The sequence below is a fragment of the Rhinolophus ferrumequinum genome, chromosome 8, assembly GCF_004115265.2.
Source record: "Rhinolophus ferrumequinum isolate MPI-CBG mRhiFer1 chromosome 8, mRhiFer1_v1.p, whole genome shotgun sequence".
In the NCBI taxonomy this organism is placed as follows: Eukaryota; Metazoa; Chordata; class Mammalia; order Chiroptera; family Rhinolophidae; genus Rhinolophus; species Rhinolophus ferrumequinum.
The window spans coordinates 57,195,535-57,223,427 of record NC_046291.1 but is presented as its reverse complement, the minus strand read 5'-3'; the positions used below and the strand labels follow the sequence as shown (position 1 = coordinate 57,223,427).

Genomic DNA, 27,893 nt, shown 5'->3' with positions numbered 1-27,893 from the left:
AACTAGGATAAGGAAACCTCCACAAATATAAAAATGCTGAACATATGATTTTTTTATATTTCAAATCTTTTAATGTTAGAAATAGCATATTTATGCCACTAAGGAATCTCTTGCTGTCAGTTTAAAAATAGAATGGACTTTTACATTTTGGAAACCTTTTTTTTTTTTAAATAAGGTAGTATGAGTTCATCATCATTACAAAAGTATTTCTTTATTTATTAATGCCAAAGCCACCAAATGAAGCATAATCAGATATGAAGTTTTTGCCAATGAATATAAACAGATGAATTTAGTTGCAGTATTTTTTTTTTTAACGCCAGTGGGAAACGCAAAGCCAAAGCCCTAAAGACCATTTAGAAATATATATAATCTCAGCTTCTTTCATTAACTTCTAGAATCTTTACTAAGCAATCAGTTCTGCATGGCAGAATCATAATGCAGTGATTTAAATTTGAAATTCAACCAATATTCCAATACTGTCTTCACAAATTTCATTAGGAAAGTTCCAGAGTTAAGTAAGTGTTGGCCAAAGCCCCCTAACATTCTCCCATGGAAAATATGTTTAAAGTTTTATTCTCAATTACATCAAAATGCTTGATATTATAGAGATGTCTAATCTTGTTTCTGGAAGTATACTTCTTTATTATTATAGCATTATTCACTGCAAATTTTAGATAATCACAAACTTTGTAAAAAGATGGTAAAGATAAATATGGTTATCTTACACTAGATTTGTATGACTCGATACATACAAGCAATTTTAGAAAGATATATATATATATGCATATATATATAAAATGTTAAAGACTTTGATATATAAGATATATTTGAGATATATTTAATATATATACATAATATTTACATAATGTTAAAGACTGTAATTTTCAGTGACATCTATGTGATTAGCAAACATTAAAAAAAGGTTTATATGAAAAAAGAAGATACAAAATGAGAGTGATGAAAGCCCTAAAATATGGATATTTCCCACCTTAATTTTATATTTAGCTACAAAGCACTTATAAATTATGTACAAAAAAATTAATATTGATCACTTGAAAAGGATATGAATGTACCAAAATCTTAATAGCTATTTTCCTAAGAGGATTGAAGGGAGTTAAAATGTACAGGGCAGAGGTGGCACTGAACCGGAAGATGGCCTTCCCTTTATTCAATACTATAAACGTCTGTAAGATAGGAACACAACATAGAAGTATAAAAGTATAAACCATTTGAACTCTATTGCCTACTTTCTGTTGTCATAACGAATCATTCCAATGTTGCAACTTTTGATGTGCACCGTGAACACAAACTGTCACTAGAACTCTTATGAACTAGAGAGGACATCCGATGGTATCACTTACCTTTTACCTGACACTTACCTGCAATTTCATCATGAAGAAGACATTTGGTCAAGAAAATATATTTATTATCTTAATATTTTAAACATCTGAGTTAAATGCATGTCTTAAATAGGTGCATACTTCATTTTATTCTAAAAATCCTAAGACATTACATTCCTTTTGTAAGGATTTCAGCTTTCCCATTTCTAATATCTTGAAAATTAATCCTATAGAATGCAAAATAGAACTAATCCTTTTAAAAAAATATTCATTTACCATTTATGCTTATAAAATAAACATTATCACTCTATTTGTATTAGGAAATAAAAACAGTCTCCTTCAAACCCACTCTTAGCTTAGATGGATATAATCCAATAATTGATTTTTGAAGGCCAAGTTCCCTGGAGAGTATCTGTTGACCAGGAGTGCTAAATTCTGAACTGGGATTTCTGAGTTAGCTGACACTCTGAAGTTTAATCCCAATTGACTGCCTGTCTCATGTAGTGCTTTGTTAGCACAGAGGAAAAGCTCAAAGCCCCTGCAGAATCTAGGGTCCATGAACATGAATGAAACTGCATTCTAAAAATTAGGTACATTTAAAAGCAATTAGCAGTGTGAAAACATAAAAAATTGAGCAGCAACATACAATAGCATATGAAGAATTCTGACTCAGTGTTTCTTAAGAAATTTACTTATAATCAGACAGAGCTGGGCAGGGGGGAGTCATTTTCTCTGTGAAGAATATATCTTGGGAAAGGAAACTCAAACTTTTTAAATTAAAATTCACCCATGCTTCAAAAGTTTGCTTTTTCACTTTAGGATCCATATCTGTGTAGATCACATTATGACACAACAAGTATTAATTTTATTTTTACATTCTACAAAGAATTTTTGATAAGAGTGTATGACATTTAGTCTTCTGGTCATTCATTGATTTCTCATTTCTTTTTCCCTCTACCTTCAGGGTTTTCTAAATTCAAGTAAAGTAATCACTCCAAAATATTTACAACACAGCCGTTAGAGTCACTGATCCCTGTGCAATCAAAAATCTGCCTATAACTTTTGACTCCTCAAAACTTAACTAATAGCCTACTGTTGACCAGAAGCCTTACCTATTATACAGATAGCCAATTAACATATATTTTGCATGCTACAGGTATTATATACTGTATTCTTACAATAAACTAGAAAAAGGAAATATTAAGAAAATCCTAAGGAACAGAAAATGCATCCACAGTATTGATTTTTTAAAAAAATCACATATTAGTGGACCCATGCCATTCAAACCCATGTTGTTCAAGGGTCACTGAATGGAGTTGCCTTGTATATGGTTAGAAGTGCCCAGAATCAGGGTTGAGAAAGTGTGTTCTCCCAACTAGTGCTGGTTTCCAAGTTGTTCTTTGTCTGTGACAAGTAAATGTTTAGAAACTTTTAAGACAATCTGACAAACTAATTTTATATTTGTTGAGTGTAATAATAAAAAGGGTGGCTCTGTTCTGTGGGTCTCTTGCAATTATCTAGAAATTAACCTTATTGTATTTTATAGAAGAATGGTGACCTCATCTTTCCAACGGAGAGTTTGAGAAGCATTGCTGTAAGTATAACTTTGACCGTACACTTCCTCGTTCCTCTTTGAAGGGCTATGGGTTCAGAATACAAAGAAAACCATACAGCAAGTCCATTATAGGAGGCGAGAGTTTCACTTGTACTTACTGAAGGAGCAATCACCTGTGTCTGCAGTACATAGCCCCCTTTTTTTCTCCTTCATTCAGTGCCCCGTCTCTAAATGACATTGTGAGCTCATTGTAAAACATGAACAGACTCGTGCACTGCAAATGCCTTTGCCTTAGGGAGTACACGCATGAAAGGACACAAAAAGGCCCAAAGAGAGATAATTCAGGACTGAATATGGTCCACCTTGCAAACCTACTACATATGCTCCCTTTCTCCAAAAAAATATGCTGAATAAAACCTAACAGAAATATTGGGGGCTAGGAATGGGAGAGCCAATAAAATATAACCTAGAATATGTATTTTAAAAATAAGAATTTCCTTATTTCAAATAATATCATTGGCTAATTTTGAAATACATACTAGTGATTCAGAGATAGTGGAGAAGCAGCTGAAATTCATAGGTGGCCTAAATCATGGGCTTGAGGGTGAAGGGGATGATGATGGTACTGTTTGTAGCTCAGTGGACAAGGAAAATCACCCGGCTCAGCCTATTAGGTTGGTGCAAAAGTAATTGCGGTTTAAAAGGTTAAAAACAATTGCAAAAACCGCAGTTGATTTTGCACCTAATACAAGGATGTGCCCATGCTCAGAAGAGATCACCTCTGACACGGGTGTGTTCACCCTTCAGCCCAAACCATGAACAGAGGTAACAAAGGAAGAAGGAAGTAGATGGAAGACTAGGTGATAAAGCAAACGGCGGAAGCTGTAGAAGCCAATAAAGGGCGTGGAGGAGAGAAAGGAAAATTCTGCCGTGAAGACTAAAATGAAAACGAAGCAAGACTCAGAAATTGAACAGAAGGGAGGCCCAAAAAGGGAGAGCAAAGGGCTGGAACTCAGTAAGGCGAATTGAAAGAAAGTCACAGCACCCCTGATGCTGATAAGTAATTCTAAATCAAAAAGTCCTTTTAGAGGAGTTAATACTTGGACATAAAAAATGAAAGAATGAAAGGCAAGTGGACATAATTCTCAATTGTTCCAGCCTTAGATGGAAACTTTGCACTGATTTTAGGTTGTATTCCTCTTATTTATTTATGAAATTCAAAGAATGTGTGGGAGATAATTATTTTTAACTTCATATTTATAAGAAATATGTGTACAACATGCAAGTGCTTGCAATCTGAATGTATAATGAAATTCTGAGGTTTTACTGTACAATGTTTGTTCTGTTTTAGTTTTTCACGACACAAACTCATGGCCAAGGCATACTTGCTAGAGCTTCCCAGGAAGACGATGATACAACAATATGAGGTGAACATTTCAGAGGACTCTGTTTTTCTCTGGTTGAAACATATACTTATCAGAAAACTTCATCAATGTTGCTTTAAAGTATTTATGGGTTGATTTCAAACAGTCTTCCAATAAAGAAGACTTATAGACCAATCTAATAGGTAGAATCTTAAATGTGTTTTCATCTTTATGTCAGTTAGTAAGTTCCATTTAGAACTTCAAATTTACTATTTGCAAATGATTTGATGTCTATTTCTTCATCTCTCTGTACCCTCCTTATAGCTGCTTGCAAGAGTCAAACATTTACTTCTAATGAAAGGTACTTGGTCCCAAGGACTCTCAGATACATGTTTCTCCAAATAATGGTACTGATGATATTGAAGGGAGAAGAGAGTCAGAAGGGAACATTGTTTATTATGAGTAATCAAGTCATTCTAGAATTTTCAAACACATAGATATTTGCCTTCCTTATTTCACAGATAAGAAAGGGCGCAAAAGAGAAAAATTCAGACTAGCCAAACGTATAAACAAACAAATATTATGTAGCTTTCTTTAAATCAAGATTTATGAACTTTTCAACTGTCATTTTTTAAAAAAATTTTTCTGTCATGTTTTAAAAATTGTGGCAAAACACATAACATAAAATTTACCATCTTAACCATTTCTAAACATACAGTTCAGTATTGAGTTTTTTAAAAAGATGTATTGGATGACTTATTACAATGAGGTATCTTAGCATCCTTTAAATTTAATTAGTTCTATACAAAATCATAAACACAATTCAAGATAATTTTTATTGCCTGAAGTCACTTCAGTATAAAAGAAAAACTTCAAAATTGGTGGTAGAGAAGAAGAGGCTGATACAGTAGCAAGAAGCTTGAAACAGGCTTCTCTTGACACACTAAGGCTGTAGGAAATTCATGAAATCATTTTAACATAGGAATAATTTTGTGCCTCAGACCAAATTCCAAAACATGACATTTTGACTGAATTAGAAATGAGATTCTGTATATGAAATATCACTTTAAAGATACATTTGTAGGAATGTAACTCTATGTATTTGATATCAGTCAAGTTTGTCACTTATCTCTTCATATATAGTTACCAAACTCAAGTAACCTTGATCCTCTATATGATGAGCTGTTAATATGTACGAGCATTGCAGATACCTGGAAAGTAGCATGTAACTAGTTAATTGAATTGATTTCAATGCAAAAGATGTGTATTAATTGTTTAGCACAATATTTGCAAAGCTCTGTGCTACGGTTTACAGGGAAAGCAAAGATACATAAGTCATGACACCAAGAAGCTTATAAACTAGTAAACATTCAACCATCTCTAGTAACATAAGAAAATCTAGAAGGATAAGTGAAGGTTTATGTAAACCAGAGCTGTCCAATAGAAATATTATGTGAACTACAAACCTGAGCCACATATGTGATTTTAAATATTCTAATAGCCATATTTTAAAAAAGTATAAAGAAGTGAAATTAATTTTAATGATATTTTCTTTAACCTAACACATCCAAGATATTACCATTTAGGGATGAAATCAATATTTAAAATATTGAGTTATTTTCCTCCTTGTTTTCCCACCAATTCAAAGTCTTCACAATCTGGACTCATCACATCTCAAGTACAACAGTCATCCAGGTGTAATGCCTACTGTATCGGGCCATGCAGAACTGGACATACACCATTCACTATACTGCTAGCTCAAACTCTCTTCAGCAAGACTTGCCAGGTAAAAAGTCATTTCTCCTTTTAAAGACAAACCAAGAAAAATAGGTAAACACCCCTGATAATCAACAGCTTAATAACTTGCAAAGCAACATCAAGAAAATATAAGTAGGATTTGTTTTAATTTAGGTAGGTATTAAAAGTGTCGACTCTGGAATCAGATGGCTGGCCCTCCAGCAGTGAGATCCTAGACAAGTTACCTGACTTTCCTGTGACTCATTTACCTGTTTTGAAAAAATGAAGATAAGTATATTTCGCTCATAAATTTCTCGTGATTCCAATTCAGTAGAGATTCTGATGCCTAGAATTCTGTATTTTTAATAAATAATTCAGGTCATTCTGCACTAGCAGGGCTGTGAATCTGTTTTAATTAACTAGGGATTTTCAAGATTGCTCAAATTAGCAATGATTGTATAGGTGGATTAAAATCTTTCCCCTTGATCTAACTACTTAGTCAATAAGGAAGCAAATATGTTATAATAGCTTGGTAGGAATTGCTATTTATGAATCTGTACTTGTTATTATCTAGTCATCTTGTTTCTGAGTTTTTTAGATAGTGATGTGCTTACATATTTTTCCAAGATGGACATTGAATTTAATAAGCGATAGTTTTCCAGTCTCTTTTTCTAAAGATATCCATCATCTTAACTTTTTTTTCAATCGAGGGGCCATGTTCCTGAAAGTAAATAGTTTAAATCTAAGGCCCATCCAATTTTGCGTTTATCTAAACATCACTGAAAAAATACCAAATCACAGGACTGACTCCAAATTTAATGCATTTGTCTGCTCTTAAAGTAAATGTAGTGGCAAAAGCCGTAAGTAACTCAGGCAGATTAGCAATGATATGAACAGTAGAAAAATGCAGAACACACTATTGGTTGATTAAATGTATGCGTTAGCCTCAAAATTTAAAACCAGCAATTTTCAACTTGTACATACATTGCATTGGAAAAAATGTATTCGGAAGTCAATTGTTTGGAACTTTGAACATATTTCCCCACAACATAGTACTAGCTTGGGCTGCAAAATACACCTCTCGCCCTTGATGTCTCTCTGGCATTGGAACTAGAATTTCCTGGGTCTGTCTCTGCCAGAAGTGGGATCAACTTTCTTCCAGCTCCAGGCTAATGGCTTGAGAAGAGCTTCCAGCAGGGAGGGGCGGACTAAGGGCCATGTGGCAGGAAAGACACTTCAGAGGTCTGTGTGTAGAGAACTGCATAGAAAGTCAAGAGATTCCTATTATTATATATCTCTGGGGACTTTTCTCACTCTGGGCCAATTCCATAGCATCTAATTCTATTTTGTTCCTGTGGACTCTCTAAATGGTCTCACCCACTTACCTGCTTTTTTGTTATAACCTGTGGATGCAGACCAAGATTTCCCTCTTTTTCTGATTCACTGGGGAATGGAAAGCTTTCCTACAGGTTCTCTGCCTGACTCTGAAGTGAGCATGCGATACTAAAAAAAAATTTTTCTCTCCTAGTCTTATTCTATCTTTCCCTTTAGACTAAGGATATTCAACCTAAAGAACAACCTGTGGCCCTTGCCTGCTTGTAGCCCACCTAGCTCTTATATACAGCTTTCCCCTAATTATACCTATGGTCTATAAGCCAGCGATCACAAACCAAAATGCTCACAGAGGCTAGGTGGCAAGAGGTATCTGCCAATTTTTGGTATGGAAATCAGTGATGCCAGATATTGTAAAATAAATCCTAAATTTACATGATTATGCATGTGTTTGTGTGTATATGCACGAGTGAGTGTGTATAATCTCTAGATTTATAAATCTTGGAAATTAATTTAAAATAATAAACAACATTGTATGAGTCAACAAAATGTGTCTATGAGCTTGATCCCTCAGTTTTTTGTTTTTTCCCTCGGCTTTAGCTGTTGCAAAGAAGAATTTGTACCCAGAGAAGAGTTTGTGAAATTGCTGACCCTGGCCTGGAGCTGGGTGCAATAGTGGGGGTGGGACAAGTGCAGGAGATGACCCCCTAGGAGGTGCCCTGCTGGGCTCTCATCAGCCAGGGTTTGGGATGCGTCTGCCTCTACCTCAGCCAGGGAGGAAAAACTATAACCACGGGCGAAATGGTAAAATCTGGGGGTCAAATATTCCTCAGCCCTGTATCTTATTCCGTATCATGGCTGTGATACACTAGTACTTGCTCAGTTAGTTTTTCATTGACTGGAAAAAAACTAATTTGAGGCCCTGTTTTATTGCAGACTTGTGTGAGAACTTTGAACACATTATTCTATGTCGATTTCTACATCTGAATGGAGAAGATTATAGTAGTACTAACCTCAGGATTCTTTGGAGGATGAAATGAAATAAAATATGTGAATGCCCTTAATAAATTCTAAAGTGCCATATAAATACAAGGATTAAAAGATTAAAAATGTGTGCCTGCCTGATTCTCAAATGTACATACGAACACTTACGTGTCTGAAAGTGGTGCCAATTTTCACATTGGAACTTTGCTGTTCAATAACTTTCCTCCCAAATTTCATATTCAGAAAACAATGCCATTAGCTTGGTCCTGTCTGATACTTATACATCACATCTCCAAAATAAATTCTGATCCTATCCATTATTCTCCATTTTCATTGTTACAAATCTAAATCGAGAATCCGGAAAGACACTTAACTTGATCTTTTAAAATATAAAGTGGACCGTGTCACTCCTTTACTCCAAACCTATAAACTCCTAAACTTCAAACTCTTTAAGATGTACTTCAAACCCTTTAATCTAACCGCAGGGCCACCTCCCGAACCTCATCTTATTCTCTTCTTACTTAGTACAGTCCAGCTACATTGCATGGCTTCTGATAGGGTGTTCCCTTTCCCTGGAAGACTCTTCTCTCTCTTCTCCTTTCTATCCTTCAGATCCCAATTTAAATGGACTTTCTTTACAGAAGCACACAGATGAAGTTTCCAGAGTCTGTCCTCTTAGAAAAAAAAGGTGGTTATCACACTACTAGAATCTGGTGGGAAATGTAATTTTCTAGTTATTTTAGAAGATGATCGAGACCTACTGAGTCTGTAAGATTTTACAAAGGCAGGGGATGCTCCTGGTGGAGCAGAGGTAGTGAAGGGCCAAGTCAGCTTTGGGAAATACTGACAGCTTTGGAGACAAGGAGCACAACTAGCAAAGCGGCATGAGTAGAAGGGCAGGAAAAGCAGTGACAGGCTTATTTAGATTCTATCACTGACTTCTCTTTTCCACTGGTAATGTTAGTACAAAAACTGCAGACCCAAAGTATCATGGCCATGGACCATGGAAGCTGACAGATCTGGTTTTAAATCTAGTCTCTGTTACTTAATAGCTTTGTGACCTTAGGCAAATTACTTCACCTCAGTTTTTCATTATTTTTTAAATAAAGACAAGGGCTATCTTGGAAAGACGTGTGGATTAAACAAGAACTGTAAATACCTGGATACATAGTGCACAGAGTACAGAGCTATTGTTTTAGCCTGCCTACCATACCGTAACAGTCCCTATGTCTTCCTTTTTGATAGAACATCTGCCTCATTGCCTGCTCAGGTGGCTCTAATGGAGCTGACCCACTCGTTGGCAGCACAGGTCAACATGTGACACTGCTCTAGACAATGAGACCATCACATACTCTTGGCCACACTGATTTGTTCAGAGGCCATGAGACCTAATTAGAACCAATTCCAGGACTTTTGCTAAAGCTTTTGAAGAAAAAAATGTGCTCTTTTTCTTGGGTTTACTAGGCTGTAGGATGTTAGTTTAGTGCTACTGGTGGCGATTTTTACCATCTTTTGGAAAGGGCGAGCTTATGAAAGCAGCCAAACAGGTGAAAGTAGAGACAAAAATGGAAGAGGATTATGTCCTGATAATGCAGTTTTAGGTACTGGATCCTTTGCTATTAAAACCAGATTCACCCTATACTTTTTCTTTGGTAACTAGTTTTTGTTGGGCTTTGGTCATTTTCAATCGAAAGGTCTCTTACTAATATAGCAGGTACTGAATAAATGCTCACCATTATTTTATTACCAACATCAATATCTTGGGATTGTTTCTGAGACAGAGACTGAGAGGTAACAAAGAAAAAAGATTAAGGAAGAAAGATTTGGAAGTCAAGTATGCTGTCTCGGATGTAAGGGAGAACCTGGATGACTGGCAGTTCTAGAGGAGCCAAAAATATGCAAGGAAAAGTTGTGAAGTGGGGACTATGCATATGACAGCTCATGGACTCATAAGCTTTTAACTACCATCTACTTTTTTGATGTTCTATTAAGTTACTTTTGTAAGAAAAACTCCTTAATCCCAATGACAAACAAAACAAATAACTCTGTCCAATATAACAACTAAAAACTCGTATAGCAATGACAGATGAAGCATGAATTTAAAATAACAAATTCACATATGCCTCTTCATGCAGGTCCAATAAAGAGGGAGTATGCATCTTTTTTAAAAGAGCTGATAAAAAGGGACAATATGTTGTTTTTAAATGGTCCATGAGACCACCAAGCAAGGAGTACACTTTTAAAAGGATACATTTATACATCCCATAATTAACAAACTTATCCATGTTCACTACAGATCAGAAATATCTCAATCTATTTCCAGTATACTGTCACACTGTCAAAAGGATATGTCCTCCCATGGTACTAATGAGTCATCTGTAATTTTAAGAACATGAGTCGAGAGAAGTTTTCTGTAACAAAGAGTGGGTGAAGAATTTGAATGTATAGCCAAATGGTACAAAATCAATCCAAGCTATAAAAGGTAACTGTGGGGAAAAAAATTCCATAAGTGTAAAAAAACGGTGTGTTCACAAGCTAAAATGTGCCTTGCCACACAACTGTAGTAAATAAACAAAAGGAACTCAACTTGCAATGATGTTCTAAAGACAACTGGACCAGAGCTCACATGGCATGGAAATTCTACGACAGTTTTCTGATAGCACTATTTTATTCCTTAGTTCTTATCACCTACTTCTGAAAACTTTAAACATATGATGGTCTGGAGAATTCCTAATGCTTCCATGCCCCAGGAATGTTCATGAGATGGCTGCTACTATTTCTTTAATATCACCGACAGTGGATTAAACTACTTTAACAATTTTAGTAGAATTTTTGAACATTATATAATATGCACATTTTAAACTGGGGCAGAAAAAGATAAAAATATGTGGGCATATGCCTTCTGAAAATACATCACCAGCAGTGACATTTCCGTAAGCTCGATGACATTGTCTTTGTAGAAGATCACAGAGAACTCAATGTTGTTTCTATTTCTTGAACATAAAATACCACAGTACTTTATTCTAAAGTATAACATAAAGAATAGATTCTGCAACCATTTTTTATAGTAGGCTCGCTTTGTTTATTCTATATATTATTAAGAGAGAAACAAAAGACATTGTATATAGATACAAATGACATATTAATTATTGAACTTGGAGTAAAACCTCAGGGAAGTCACTGGTCTAACTGACGTTTGCATATTCTATCTCATTCAGGGAATAAAATCCACATCTCCAATATCAGTAATAGTGGGAAATCTCATCCTACGAAGACTTTTCCCTGGTGAAATTTCCACCATTAGACCTGTCAGCTGTGCCGGAATACTGTGCATCAGTACAGCACGGACTTCATGAAGATCACTCTGCCAGTCTCAGATACCCAAGTCACTAAAATAAAATCAGTCATCAAATATCAAAAGAAAGAGTCATGATTTAAAACAGGTTATTATTTTGCTAAGCATTCCAACTTTAATGAGAGCACACGAATTCAGAAGTTAAGACTATTCCTTAATACTGAAATAATCCAATTATGAAAGAAAACCGAAGATTAAAAACAGTGTACAGGCAACTAGAGAAAGCTTTAAAGCATGAAATCACAAAAGAAGGAAATTTCAAACACATAGCTCAAAGTGTGTGTTGCTCACCTGCCCTAAGCATTCCATATTAGTTTATAAGGACTTCGGTGCTCCAAAGTTTCATTCGCATTGCTGTTGAACGACTTACTTGGAAGACTTGCTGGATGTCAGCTCAATGTGAATGCAATGGATGTGCCTTACCTTGGGGAAAACTCCTTCCTGATAGCAATATTTTTCTTATCAGGTTGTTCTACTTGCACACTGCGATGTGTTCCAAAATGCCAAAATGTTTTTCTTTTCTCACACAATGTGCATTTGAAGATAAGGATAGAAGATGTTAATGGCAAATTTGAATGTGAACCTAACAAAGTTTATGAGGGTCACGTCAGGCTGACTAGTCATTCCATCAGAGTTAGTTTTTCACACTTGATTTTAAATATTTGAAAGGGTCAGCATAATTTTGTTTCCAGCTGCCTTTATATCCTTTGTATCCCTCATGACAAACCAATTGTGGACTGTTTTATTTTAGGGACATCCTCTCAAAGACAACAACTTTTATCACTCTGAAAACTCTTTAACTGAAAGAAAAAAATTGATCAGGTGATCTGGTTTTCACATGAAAAATCACTGCCCTTGTGAAGATGCATTAGTTTACTCTTTCTGAAAGCATCATTTATTGTTTTATAAATAAGGACATAGCACATGAGCTGGGATGCTAGATTTCAGCCCTTTTTGATAAAGGGGTAGACTCTGGGTGCCTTTAACACATTTTAGAGGGTGATTACTACCAGAGAGGTGGGGGCTGGGTGTCAGGGGGTAGCAAAAGGCCTGTTGGGGGTTGAGTTCCCTAACCTATGATTAGAACAGTCTTTGAATAGACTGGATATGTCCAATAGCTATCAATAAACAAACGTGCTCTATAAAGTGAGTGAATTTCTCTCTAGAACACAGCAGAGTCATTACTTCAATAATGAAGTAATTTTAAATAAATTACAATGTTCAAATAATTGGATTATCTTCATTTTGACTCTTCTTATATAAATAAACCCCTCATAGTTAGCTTAATTTGGGCTTTAGCTTTTCAGGTAGCATATTTAATTGTATTCCAAAGGGCTGATTTAATGATAAAGTGAAACTTTTTCATAATTTTAAAAGTAGTTGTGAAATGGATAATCTCTTACCTACTAAGATTTGGCAATATTATATTAAAAAGAAAAGTTACATGAAAGAAAATAAAATCTTTGGAAAATGAATCTTTATCTCTTCCTTTTTTATAAAATGGGCAAATTAGTTTTTAAAAAGGGAAAGTATGTTACACTTAAACCAGCTATATCCTGAAAGTTCAAAGAAAAAAATTAACGTAGTGCCAGTCATCCTTTTGTGAGGTCTTTATCTCTGAAATTAAGGTGATGCGAAGTGATTTACAAAACTGTCTCAAATCTATATATCAAAATTGCCAAACTTATGCATTTGACAAGGACTAACTTCATGTTGTCAACAACTGTGCGAGCAACAAGAGTCTAGGCGCAGGGGTGTCCAAACTGCGGCCCGCGGGCCAACTGCGGCCCGGAATCCATTTTCAATTGGCCCGCAGCAAATTCCAAAAATATATTTGGTTTACTTAAATAAACCAGGTGAGACAATACGTAGTTCACCTTGAGTGAGTGGCCCGGCTGTTTGTGTATTTTACCGCATATGGCCCTTGGTGAAAAACGTGGAAAAACGTTTGGACACCGTTGGTCTAGGGTACGATAAGGCCCATGTCCAACAAAAAACTTCCATTTGCTTAATTATAATCTTTGTGCCCTATCCTTCTACCAAGAGTACACAAGTGTATTGTAGCAGATGAAAAAGATAATAAAATGTTGAAAATTAAATACTCATAAATTTAGTCTAAAATCAATACAATAATCGTCTTTGATTTTGTCTTTTTCTGTAAGCTTTTCATCTTGGTTTGGTGAAATCATGGTCTTAAAGAAATGTTGGGTGCTTAATACAAAGTATTCACTTCAAGCATGGATACAGAAAATGCAGGCATTCAAATATTGTTTATAGGTTCTTCAGAATACTATATTTTTGTTCATTCTTACCAATATAAATATATTTCTACCAAAAAATTGAATACTTTTTAAAATTATAGTTTATATAAGAATGTTCCAGAAATCAATTGATTTATTACATGTAACATGATATAGCAACTGAAAGCCTCTGTGGCATCAAATTTTGTTCTATGAGAAATTAACACTAATATTTTTGAAGTCCTTATTACTTGTGATAATTTTTAGGATTTTTCAAATGCAGCAAATAACATAAAATTCTATAGTAAATACAATCTCTGGGGAGAATTTTTTAATTTATTAAATTAGCTGTCTCTAACTTAACATTTATTTTTAGGTATTTGTCATGGTGCATTTGGGATAGCTCCATCTATTATGATATAATCAATTTATTTTTCATGTGTATGCATAAAACACATGCAAATATGTTATTTCTTAAACAGAAGGATACTTAAGACTTTGTGCTAATTCAGCCTGTGTTGGTGCTATAATTGTCCAAGGTATGCGTAGGCAAATAGCAGCAAAATATGCCTGATAAAAAACACTCACTTTTTTATTGATATAGTACGGGTCCAGGTCCTCCAGCGGCTCTGACACCATCTCTGGAGGGATGTCTCCATAAATAAAAGGAAGGTTCTTTCCAGCTTCCAAGTCACTATTTGGCTTTGGGCCATTTTCGTCATCGTCTCTCTTGTCTGGTTTGGGATTCTTAGCCTTTTCTTCTGCAATGCGCCTTTCAATAGCTGCAAGAGATTCTCTGGTGAAGAAGTTGAAGCTGTCAGGTCCTGGTGGTACAAGCACTGTTTGCTCCATCTTGTCATCCTGCACATTTTAATTACCATTTACTCTGCATATGAAAGTCCTAAAAAAAAAAAAGTTGATATTTTAAGGAGATTAAGGGAAGACAAAGGAGTTATAAACGCTTGTCATGAAATATGACTAGAGGACTGAAAATTTTGTTTCCAATTAAATTGAAATGTAATTACAAAATACAAATTATTTTTGTAGTAAGAACATGTGACATGAGATTTACCCTTTGAATGAAGTTTTAAGTGTGTAAGACAGTACTGTTAACTATAGGCACAGAATGTACAGTGGAGCTCTAGAGAATTTACTCATCTTGTATGACTGAAACTTTTTACCCACCGAATAGCAACGCTCCATTTCCCCCTCCCCCAGTCCCTGGCAACCACCATTCTACTTTCTCCTTCTAAGAGTTTGGCCTAACAGACATGGTTTCTATGTTGGATTTTGTTAAGAGTTCCACGTCTATTCATCCTTATGTTTTGCCAATACAGGAACAGTGCCATAAGTTAAGAAAGTGCTTCAAATCTAGCCTTAATTGACTTACATTAGGCTAAATGCCACCATGTTCCTAATGGGCGTTTCCTCTTGAGCCACCAGAAGAGGAGGATATTGTCCCATAGAGACAATGGTTAGCTCATCAACAGGAGGAAGTGGAAAGGGAGCTTCCACTTCCTCCTCTGAGGAACATAAAATCCAACCCTCTAGTCTTGACAAATGGTTCCTGGCCAAGGGGATCAGAACAGTTTGCTGCAGCCAAACTTAATGACCAATCAGAGAGTCACTGCTGTTCTGATTGAGTCTCCGTCTCTTCTGAGATTTGGAAAATTAGAACTACAACCTGCTCATGTCTTAGCTATGATGCGGTTGGCTTACTTGAACACATACAGAAATAGCCATTGCAAGGCTGGACAAATGCCAATGAAATGACTAAGAATGAGACAAAGACTAGACTGGAAAGAAATTACTACATTGGGCTGCAGGTAGCTAAAGATGCCGGAGACAGCAGGATTCTCCAATTTCAGGGAAAAATGACCAGAGAGAAGACAGGGTGACATGAGCTCAATAGGAACTGAAGTGGTTTTCTTCACTAAAGCAATAATACTATTCTTGCTGATTCTATAGTCCTATAGTGCTAAACATATTATAAGAACCTGAGGCAAAACTCTCAACTCCATATAGCAGAGTCAGACCTGATCTGATGCCAGAGGCTGAATCCCAAATGTATTGTTTTAAGGCATATTTAATATGAGCTCAAATTTCACAGATATTACTGAGCCAAAACTTCCCAGAGCCTAAGCTACTGCTTGGCCACAAGTTTTATTGGGACACTGCATTAACTCATTAAAGTCAGCAAGCTCTGATACAGTTAATTGTAGCTTTGGTGTCTATGAATTGCAATACTAAAATTGTAGCCATAACTATTTTGTGAGGAGTCCTAAAGGGACTGCAAATTTCACTGAAGGAGGTTCCCATTGTTTAGAGGTTTATGACTATATTTTTCAGTGGGTGACCAGAAAGAAAGGTGGGGGAGGGGAATTCAAGTCTAAATTTGTACCCTCAGTCTATTGAGTTATCTCACAAAACTTTCAGAGCACTTACAATCTACCTGCAATCTCTGGAAGAATAGGAAAATTAAATCAGTAAATTTAAATCAATGAAACTACTGCCCATAAGGCATCAGGAAAATAGTGGCATTTATTTATTTGAAAATAAAACTTTAGGGATAATAAATAAGGTATCTTATAAGGGAAGTATTATGACATAGAGATATGTATGGTTTTTATTTTTAACTAATTTTTTGATAGAAAACATGTGTAAATGATGTAAATTCAAAACATTTAACAAAAAATACAGTGTAAATTTTCCCTTCCACCTTGTTCTCCAGCACTCAGGTGCCTTTCCCAGAGGTAACCATTGTTAACAGTCTCCACGTGTTTTCCAGGTATGTAATAGATATATGCTAATCACATGAGCGCATGTATACTTACACATATTCTAGTTAAAAACTCATACACATAGTATCTTACTGCAAAAACTGTTCTGCATCCTGCATTTTTCCCTTGAAAATATGTATTAGAGTCATTCCTTCTCAGTTTTTATAGATTTGACTCTTTCTTTTTATCGGCGACATGGTTTTCCATTGTTTGTATGTACCATAATAAAGCTACAATGAATATATTTTATACACATACTTTTACAGATGTGTAGATATATTTATGGTATTCACTTCTAAAGGTGTACTTGGCTATGTGAAAAGTGAATCTTTAATTTTGATATAATTGTATAATTACTCTGCAAGAAGCTTGCACCAATGATTCTCATGACAGTAATGCAACACAGTGCCTTTACATCTGCATCCTCACTACATATGTGTTATCATGTTTTCAACATTTTGAATCTGACTGGGGAAAAAAACAGGTAATATTATAGCTTTAATTTGTATTTGTTTTACTATGAGAAAATGTGAACTTTTTTTCATGTTTAAGAGCTATGTTTTCTTTTCTTTCTGTGACTGTCTATCTAAAGAACAGCCTGTGTTCTAATTTTCTTTTTAAGTCTATAGTACATTTTTAGATATGACATCAACCATTTAATTTTGTGATGTGGGACCTTTTTAAAAGTATATGTTTTTTGACTTTATGATGTTTTTGAGCAACAGATTTTAAAAAATGAATTACATTTTTAAAAATTTTAATGTGATAACCTAATTCTAATTCTTCTTTGGCTTCTAGGTTTTTTTTGTCACGCTTACGAAAGCACCCATGTCCCTAGAGAAGTGGAGGGACATATTATATATCATGTTTTCTTGCATTTTTAGCACTTTATGGTTTAATTTTATAAATTTAAATTTGTGATCTATTTGCAATTTGTTTTCTATGTAAAGTGAGGTAGAGATCAATTTTTTCCAGTTGTTCCAACATTAATTCGTGAATAGGTAATTTTTCTCCTCCAACACACAATGCTAACTTCATAATATGTTGAAAATACAAATATATATTTATTTATACGAATCCCAAAGTCAGCAACAAAGTAATCCTAGATGTATTTTCAATAAAATCAATATAAAAACAACACTATTATATAATATTTTTTTCTGGAGGTACAAATGAATCCAATTAAATATGAGAAATAATTACATTTTTAATATAAGGATGAAAAAGTAAAATTATAACTATTTGTATATCATCAGATTGCAAGCCCATGAAACTCAACAGAAACATCTACACAATTCCTACAAGTGGTAAGACAACTAAGGTGTCTGGGTTGAAAAGTAACAAAAAACTCAATAGATTTTCTTTATAGGAATAAGATGTGTTTAAAAATACAGTGGAAGAAAATAGAAACTTTCTCACTAAGATTAGAAACAAAGCAAGGATTGTCTCCCCTGACCATTCCTTTTCAATATCATACTGGAAGTCCTAATCAATGCAATAAGAAAAGAAAAAGAAATAAACAGTATACATATTGAGAAGGAAAAAAATAATAGTGTCTTTGTAGCTGATGACATAATTGCCTATGTAGAAAAATCCAAAAAGAATTAACAAAAAACATCCTAGAACTAATAAGCAATGATAGCAAGGTTGCAGGATACAACATTAATATACAAAAGTCAATCACTTTCTTATATCCCCAAAATAAACATTGAATTTGAAATTAAAAACATAAAACCATTTATATTAGCACCCCTCCCCCCCAAATGAAATACTTAGGTATAAATCTAACAGGTTATGTGCAAGGTCTATATGAAGAAAACTGTAAAACTATAAAACAGTAGAGATACTCCCTACTCAATATTATTGTGATGTGAGATCTTTCCAACTTGGTATCTAATCTGATCTATTGAGCAATGCAATCTCAATCAAAATCCCAGCAAGTTATTTTGTGGATATGAACAAAGTGTTTCTAAAGTTTATGCAGAGAGGCAAAAGACCAAGAATAGCCAACACAACATTGAAGGAGAACAAAGTTGGATGACTGTTGCTATCCAACTTGAAGACTTACTCTCAAACTACAGTAATCAAGACAGTGTGGTATTAGCAAAATAAAAGACAGACAAATCAACAGAACAGAATAGATAGCCCAGAAATAGACCCATATAAATATAGTCAACCAATGTTTGACAAAGATATTGATGTGGGACAGGTCATTAGAGTTTATAACACAGGCTTTCAGGCAGAGAAGACGTAGTTTGCCTCAACTTCTGTACTTCTGAAATATTAAATGAATTATTTTAAGAGAATAGTCAAAGATAAGTAAATCAAAATCAAGAAATAGCAAATGTTGAAAGAAAAGTTAGAGAACATCTAATCCATCCCTCTCATTTAACAGAAAACAAAGTGAATCAAAGAAAAGTTAACATTTCTCTGTTTAGAATTTGTGTGTTTCCTACTTCCAAATAAATATGTAATTTGTTCAGGGTGACACAGCTTATCAATGGTAGAACTGGAATCAAAACTTTTATTTCCTGACTCCTAAACCACTGCCTGCCAGTTTCTATGTTATTTAATAGTTTTCAAATACTTACATGATTTTAAACTTAAATAAAATGTATGCAAATATAACCCAAGTAGCCATATTAAACAAGTATTCACTCAGTCAATTATATACTTGAAGAAACCCAAAAGAAATCTAATAAATGAAGTATTTTGGCAGCAATGGAGACTGTCTTAAAAATCTTAAAAACAGAAGATATTAAAAAAAAATAAAAAAAATGATGATCCTAATATTTAAATTTAAACACTATATTATGCAGGTTTGAAACCTAATGAACTATATTTCTACAGTCACTTTATATTTTAGTTCTATAACTTTTTTCATGTTGTGCTAAATCTGGTTACTTCTAGTTACCAACTGAGCAGATTATATAATTTATCTGCCCCATTTAATCTCCTAAAAGATTTCCTAACACCAAAGTTATAATAATACAACATTTATGTATCTTGACCACCTTACACTATATAATTTGATGTGGAGAAAATTCATATACCTGCAATTCTGTCCTTAAAATTGTTTGATTTCATGCTGAGGAGAAAACAAACTGCTGCCAAAATGACTGCCAGCTCCTTGTAGATTCTACTACTATTCTGGGGACATAAACCATCTGGGCATGGCAATTCGTGCAGAAGTGTTTCAGTGGATTTTGTGGTGTTTCTGCCACCCACTTCACTGACGAACGTTACTGCCAATAACAATAAAAATAATTGGATAAAATGTTATTTGTACAGTTGTGATCTCAAATAACTTTTTTTAACACCCAAGAAAGAAATTGCTTTTACAAAGAATTTCACAAGCCTAGGAAATGCTGTTTTATAAATTTCTTTTCTAGAAATAATTTTATTTTGTATGTTTATGAGAGAAGTCTTTATTTCACTTGTTTTTTAATATTACCCATTTTTAGTATTATAATTGGGATTAACTAAAAAACGTAAATCATACACATGTTTAAAACATTTACATTCTTTAAAACGTTATTATCTACCCCCTAAATTTTCATGCTATATGCAGATTACATAAAATAAGGTCACATAGCTCACATATGCCTACATCTATATTTGTGTATTTTCAGGGTATTTTTCAGGACATCATAATAATAAGCTATGAACTACAAAATTTACTCAATCCACTACTGCCTTTGCCAATTCAATATCAATAAACCACTTTGTTCAAATTGACTACATACTTAATTACTATGCTGAATAGATGGTCTATATTTACTTCAGATACTAATGCAGAGTTAACACAGAGTGCGATAAAAAATACTATGTGGTAAACTAAAATAAAACATCGCATTCTAGGCATGCTTGGAATCAAGAAATATAAAACACATCACCTTTTTATTAACAAAATTGTGCAACCGGGGCATGCTTTTTGCCTTACTGTATAATTACTGAATTAAATGTTTAGGAAAACAAAATAGGCCCCAAAGTTCCAATCGTATCAGTGAACTTTGAATAAAATCCTAGTTTGGAAACATGTTGGAGGCAGTATTTGATGAATTAAAGAAACATACATTGGTTTACTCAGTTTGGTCCCCATAGTGTGCTTGACCGTACATATGCTATTGTAGCCCAGAGGCTTTCGCCCCACACAGAAATTTCCTACTCAAATTTAGCTCTAATAGACATTAACCTGTTGTTAGTTCTAGTTTTCTTTGCCCTGTGGTAAATTTTATTTGGCAAAATAATTCATTGGGTCTAGTCTCATGGGAAATGGCTATTTTCAGACTATGCCTTTAACTATACTATTAGTTTGTTTCCTGAACTCTGGAAACCATTCAGCCTCTACCTAGCACAAGACATATCTTGCATTAATGTATGTCTGAGTAAAAATGTGCTTTGAGAGTATGAAGTACTGAGATGTATGTGTTCTACATTTGGACTGAGAGCCTTAGCCATTAGAAAACTCCTTATGTGGTGGCATAGTTTATGGAAATATAAATTTGTGTGTGCTCCGCTTATATTTTTTTCCTTTATCAGTTCAAGCAAATTAAATTGTGATGTCTTTATTATCTCAGGGATTTTAGTGCAGCAGTAAATAGAAGCTACTTAAAGTCCATGCTTTCTTCTCTCTCTTGGTAAAATCTTAAATGCATTATTGATATGATGTTAGAAGTCCCAGAGCAAATGAGACAGGGGAGAGAGTTGCATGCGTGAGTAATGAGAGTCTGTTGAAAGAGAAGGAGATGGTAGTGTCCTAGGCGGGTGATAAAATCTCAGAGGGGAAGGTGGGAGGCTAGATTCTTAACAGGTAGTATCTTAATCTTGCCCGAAACTCCTACACACTAAACACGGCAGACAGCAGCAGGTCTTAAAGACTTGAAGGGATGAAACAGGCATCTCAGTAGTATTCAATTATGATATACGCTCGATCACTTGCTCCCTATAAGAGGATTATACATCTCCACCAACTGCCATGTGGCCTGCTAGCCCTCCTGGTAGATGGGGTTCCTGGAATATACTTCCTTGTCCCATTGTTGTTTCACCATGTGACTTGCTTTGGTCAAAGGATTGTGAGATGACAAACATAGTCTTCAATCAAACAGAAGCTTTCAAAGCAATGTTGTGGTTCCAGCCAGCCTCTTGTTCTTTTCCCTCTACCCGGAGAATGGCATGTCTCAGATAGAGGTTGCTCCCCAACCTGGGTCCTGCAACAGGAAGATACGTGGAACAGAGCCACCAGAGCCAACCGGCAGCCACTCACAAGTTTGTAAATCACTGAGACTTAAAGGTTGTTTAACACAGCAAAGCTAACTAATCTGTCAGAGAAAGCCACTAATCAATGACCAGAGAAGTAAACAGATTAAACAATAATAAGAACACCTAGTATCTCCTAAACTTTTTTTGACTCAGAGTCAGTCAAAGTCTCTGCCTGTGGTCTGTTGTGAAGAACATAAGTATCATTAGAGTGCTTTTATTTCCTTACGGGGAAGACAGTTATAAAAAGTAGGAATGGTAGATAGACCACATTAAAAACCTTGTGAATTTCTGGATCTCTTCTTGATAATCAAACTTAGAATAATTTAAGGGAATTCCTTTAAACAACTCAGAATAGTTTGTTTCAAGAACATAGCAATGGCTTTAATTATAAACAAGTTATTTAAATAAAATTCTTCCATGTAAGAAAATAATCTTACGTGGGTGGGTGAGTGGTCTGGTCAGAGATTTGGGAGGATATAGAGGATAGAAGTCTAATTGTGCATGGCTGTGTCTGTGGTTGCAGATTTTGGGATCCCAAGTGTGAGGTGCTAGGCACTAGAAGCTGAATGTGGGCCTCCCAAGCCTGTTGAGTTGGGAATGAGGGAGGCAGTACCTAAATCTGGGTTACATTTGGCAGGTTTTAAACAACGTGAGTTACTGAGAGAGCAGGCTAAGGGGTGGCCAGTCCTGTTCATCTGCTCAACCGCCCCTTTCTCATTGCACACCTTTTCTCTCCCTGATTCTCCATTTCCTTCCTTTTCCTCAGTCCCCATATCAGTTCTACTGCTCATCTTCCCCACACTTCCCAACCTACTCCCTCATTTGTAGAAATGTCAGGAGTCCACTCATTTTTTTTTTTTTTTTGAAAACCACTGTCTAAAACTAATTTAATATAATGACAGCTGGTCAAGATAGCAGAGCAAGTAAATGTTGCGCTTGCCTCCACTCATGACCATATCATAATTACAATGAAACTATAGAATAGCCATCATTGAGAACTACCTGAAGTCGAGCTGAATGGAAATCTTATAACTAAGGATATAGAGAGGAAACCACATTGAGTCTGGTAGGAGGGGAAGAAACAAGGGACAAATTGGTCCCACACCTGCGTGTGACCATTAAAAATTGGGAAGGATATCTTTACTGCAGAGGTCCCACCCAGAGGAGCGAGGTTTCCCAGCTCACACCAGGCTCCCCAGTCCAGGGTTCCAGTGCTGGGCAAAGAGTCCCCTTAACTTCTGGCTGTAAAAATGAGCAGAGATTGTGGCTGAGTGAGACAAGGGTTGCTGCAGTCCCAGGCACTCCTCTTAAAGGGACCACACACAGACTCACTCACTGACGGACTGACTTGCTCTGAGCTCCAGCACTGGGGTAGCAGCTACAAAGATGCCAGGGACATAGGGGGGGAACTGAATTATCTGGCTTCAGGGCGAGGAATGGAGGGACAGCTTTCTCCCAGAAGTGCTGACAGAAACCATTGTTTCTTTGTCGAGCCCTCCCCACTCCCAGTGTGCGTGCAGGTGGCCAGCATATCTAAGTCTCCAGCGACCTGGCTAACACCATTTGTTCGCCTCACCCTGGTAATTCTGAGAAACTGCCCCACCTGTTTTCAGGTCCACCCAAGTCGCTTCTAATGGCTTTTCTGTACAAATGGCCATCTTGGCTCATGCTGTAGACTTTCCTACAATCTCTCAAAGTTTCACAGACCTCAAAGAAGCAGCATCTGGCTTCAGCGTGTCCTGAACCTCTTGGTGAGCAGCCCTAAGCCTGGCACTATCCAAAGTTGGCCTAAGTTTGTTGCTTGGCCTCTTGAGGCATCTCCAAGCCAATCTTCAGATTGCTTCGTGGCTCAGGGTGCCCTGGCTGGGCAAAGGCTTCAGCTGAACTTGCTTATGGTGAGAATCCTCTCAGGAGGCCCCAGGGGCGGTACGCCTGGTGGCTAGCTTTGGAGCAAGCCAGAGAATCACCTGGCTGCCTCCAAAGATGACACACCCAAAGTATAGACTGTGCAGGTACCAGAGCCCTGCTAAATTGAATCCTGCTCTGTAGGGTCAGCCTCTGCACAACAGCTCCTCCACTGTAGTCACAGACAGTCTTCACAAACAATAATCCAGAGTGTCAATCCCTCCATTGACATACAAACAGCAACAATGGCTCAACTAGAACAGGACGGCACACACAACCCACACAAAGGACACATCTGGAGCACCTGACTTAGGTGACTGTGCCTTGGGCCCCACAGGATACCTACTGAATAAAGCTTTGCAACCCTACCTAATGCATAGAAACACAGGGAGTCAGCCAAAATAAGGAGACAAAGAAGCATGTCCCAAATAAAAGAACAAGAGAAAACTCCAGAAAAAGAACTAAACAAAATAGAGACAAACAATCTACCTCATGCAGAGTTCAACACCCTGGTTATAAGGATGTGCAATGATGATAGTGAGAACTTCAACAAAGGGATAAGAAACATAAAAATGGACATAGAAAACATAAAAAGGAACCAGTCAGAAATAAAAGACTATAATAACTGAAATAAAGAATACATTAGAGGAAATCAACAGTAGATTAGATGAAGCAGAGAACGGAATCAGCAATTTAGAAGATAAGGTAGCAGAAAACACAAATTCAGAACAGCAAAATGACAAAAAGAATCCAAAAAAATGAAGATAGTTTAAGAAGCCTCTGGGACAACATTAAGCGTACCAACATTCACATCATAGGGGTATCAGAAGGAGAAGAGAGAGAGCAAGGAATTGAAAACCAATTTGAAGAAATAACAATGGAAAACTTCCCTAATCTGGCAGAAGAGATAGATATACAAACACAGCACACACAGAGAGTCCCAAACAAGATGAACCCAAAGAGGCCCACACCAAGACATAGCATAATGAAAATGTCAATGGTTAAAGACAAAGAATCTTAAAAGCAGCAAGAGAAAAGCAGTTATTTACCTATAAGGGAGCTCCCATAACACGATTATCTGATTTATCAACAGAACCTTTGTAGGCCAGAAGGCATTGGCATGAAACATTGAAAGTGATGAAGACTAAGGACTTATAACCAAGATTACACAGCAATGCTGTCATTTAGAATCGAAGGACAGATAAAGAGCTTCCCAGACAAGAAAAAGCTAAAGGAGTTCATCATCACCAAAGTGGTATTAAAAAATGTTAAAGGGACTTCTTCAAGAAAAAGAAGGAGGAGGAGGAGGAGGAGGAGGAAAAGGAGGAGGAGAAGGAGGAGAAGAAGGAGAAATAGAAGAGGAAGAGGAAGGATCAAAAACATGAATGATAAAATAGCAGTAACTACATATCTATCAACACTTACTTTAAATGTAAATGGTAAAATGCTCCAATCAAAAAACACAGGGTGGCTGAATGGATAAGAAAACAAGACCCTTACATATGCTGCTCACAAGAGACTCACTTCAGATCAATAGCACAGACTGAAAGTAAAGGAATGAATGGAAAAAGGTAATTCATGAAAATGAAATAAAAAACTAAAGTAGCCACACGTATAGCAGACAAAATAGACTTTAAAACAAAAGCTATCATGAGATAAAGAAGGACCCAGTAATTATATTTCTGGGTATTTATCCAAAGAATCCTCAAACACTTATTCAAAAAGACATATGCATCTATGTGTTCATTGCAGCATTATTTAGGATAGCCAATATATGGAAGCAACCAAAGTGTCCATCAGTAGATGAATGGATAAAGAAGTGTTAAATATATACAATGGAATATTATTACTCAGCCATAAAAAAGAATGAAACCTTGCTATCTGCAACCATATGGATGGACTTACAGGGTATTATCCTGAATATAATAAATCAGAGAGAGAATGACAAATGCCATATGATTTCACTTATACATGGAATCTAAATAACAAAACAAACAAACAAAAACAGAAATAAACTCACAGATACAGAGAACATTTTAATGGTTACCAGATGGGAGGGGGTTGGGCGGATGGATAAAATAGGGGAAGGGAGAAGAACCAATTGGTAGTTACAAAATGGTCATAAGGATATAAAGTATAGCATAGGGAATACAGTCAATCATATTATAATAACTATATATGGTATCAGATGGGTACTAGATTTTTCAGGGTGGTCGTTTCTTAAGTTATACAAGTGTCTAATCACTATGCTGTACACCTGAAACTAATATAGTATCATACAACTATAATTGAAAAATTAAAAAAAAAAATTTAAAAATCATGACAAGTTCAGCTGGGTAGTCATCTCTGTTCCAAATGGTGTTGGCTGAAATAAAAAATAATAATAATAAAAATAATTTAATATAAACCCCACAAAAATACAGACGGAACAAATGCCATTACTCTTGCTGCTCTCTCTCGTGCACTGCTAGTCATCTGTGCCTATGGTGCTGTTAAAGGTGGGAGTTATGTAACTACAAGTAGCAGCCAGGGGCAATAGTGCTAGTGTCAGTGTTTGCCCCTTTATTGGTATGGGAGTAATGGGAGAGAAAAAAAATCAAGCCTACTTGGTACAATTCTCATTGAAGGAAAAAGAAACCAGCAATAGCATTTTAGCACAAGATGTTGGGAGAAAAAATTGTAACACCCCTCCCCCCCCCTCTTTGCAGATATCTACCTTGATAACCATTTCAGTGAAATAATGCAATTGGTATGTAATTCCTTTCAGGACTCATGGCCTGCATGATTAGACTCTGTTTCTGAGATAAATATAATACATCTCTTTGGTAGCATCTTTACTGTATGTCTAGGCATTCATGTTCTTACGAACTCATAGTTCTTTTTATTTTTCTTATGACTTTCACTCTTCACTCTTAATGAATGTTGCGTGGACAACTCAGGGTGAGAAATGTTGTGGTACACTGGTCTGGGTTAACGTGACCCTTGCTATTACAGTTTTATCTAGATTGACGGCCTGCCAGCTGATGATTATCACAGGTTTGTATAGAGTGGCTATCAGATGTCCAGCATGGTTCGCAGCAGAGCCTTCGCCAGGTCCATTCCTCTCTGGGTTGAAAACACATGGCATGTGAAATCAATTTTTTTTCACTCAAGTATTTATTGAATGAATATCATGTACTTGGTGGGCATAGGCTATGAAAAATATAAGGTAGGAAGTGGAAAAGAATAATACTGAGAATCCTGGAATATAAGCAAATTCTTTTTACAAGATGCTTTATGAAATGGACTTTAGGCTGTTTGGACCTTGACTTGGAGAACTAGGTATTTCTGATTTTAATGGATTCATTTTTTAAGTCCCATAGTGAAGGGAAATGGAGGTTGATCATCTAAGCATTGAAAACTGGACGTCTCTCTAAATCCTACAAATCAAGTCATTGTGTGTGTGTGCGTGTGTGTGTGTGTGTGTGTGTGTGTATAGTCAGCTGCAACGCTGTTCTGAATTATCAGTAAACCATGTCTTAATAATTGGGTAATCATTCAGCTCTCAGCTCTCTGTATTCACAGCCTCACAAATTTAACAGGCCACAATGAATGTTAATAAACATGTGAGACAACAAAACAAGTTCAGTGCACGTCCTGCATTCTTTCCTCCTAACAAGCAGTTTCGTGGTGCCAATACCTTTTCTCAAGTTCAGGGATGAATAACTGGAAAGAGATAGTTAAAACAAAAAATCCTAAAGAAAAAAATGCATGCTTTTTGGATCCATTTCTCAATATACATCAATATATTTTCTAACATTTCTGTTTTTTTTCTTTAATTTTTTTTAATTTTTGAATTATAGTTGACCTTCAATATTATATTAGTTTCAAGTTACAGTATAGTGGTTAGACATTCATATAACTTACTAAGTTATTCCCTCAATAAGTCTAGACCCACCTAGCACCATACATATTTATTACACTGTTATTCACCATAATTCTCTATGCTGTGCTTTATGTCCATGTGACAATCTTGTAACTTCCAATTTGTACTTAATCC

General features: G+C 35.8%; 1 protein-coding gene across 4 annotated transcripts in view; it reads right to left on the bottom strand.

Annotated features, from left to right (window-relative positions):
• Positions 1 to 27,893, bottom strand: part of LOC117026204 (sodium channel protein type 1 subunit alpha) — a 131,796-nt gene that overhangs the window by 58,901 nt on the left and 45,002 nt on the right. For 3 of the 4 annotated variants that reach the window (XM_033112799.1, XM_033112802.1, XM_033112800.1), the window contains 2 exons: positions 14,496 to 14,808; positions 1,066 to 1,184 (listed from right to left, as the gene is read on the bottom strand). In XM_033112799.1, the coding sequence (XP_032968690.1) occupies positions 1,066 to 1,184; positions 14,496 to 14,759 (383 nt within the window). In that variant the 5' untranslated portion in view covers positions 14,760 to 14,808. Of the gene's footprint in view, positions 1 to 1,065; positions 1,185 to 14,495; positions 14,809 to 19,740; positions 19,900 to 27,893 lie in introns of those variants that run through there. The other variant, XM_033112801.1, reaches the window with a different exon arrangement.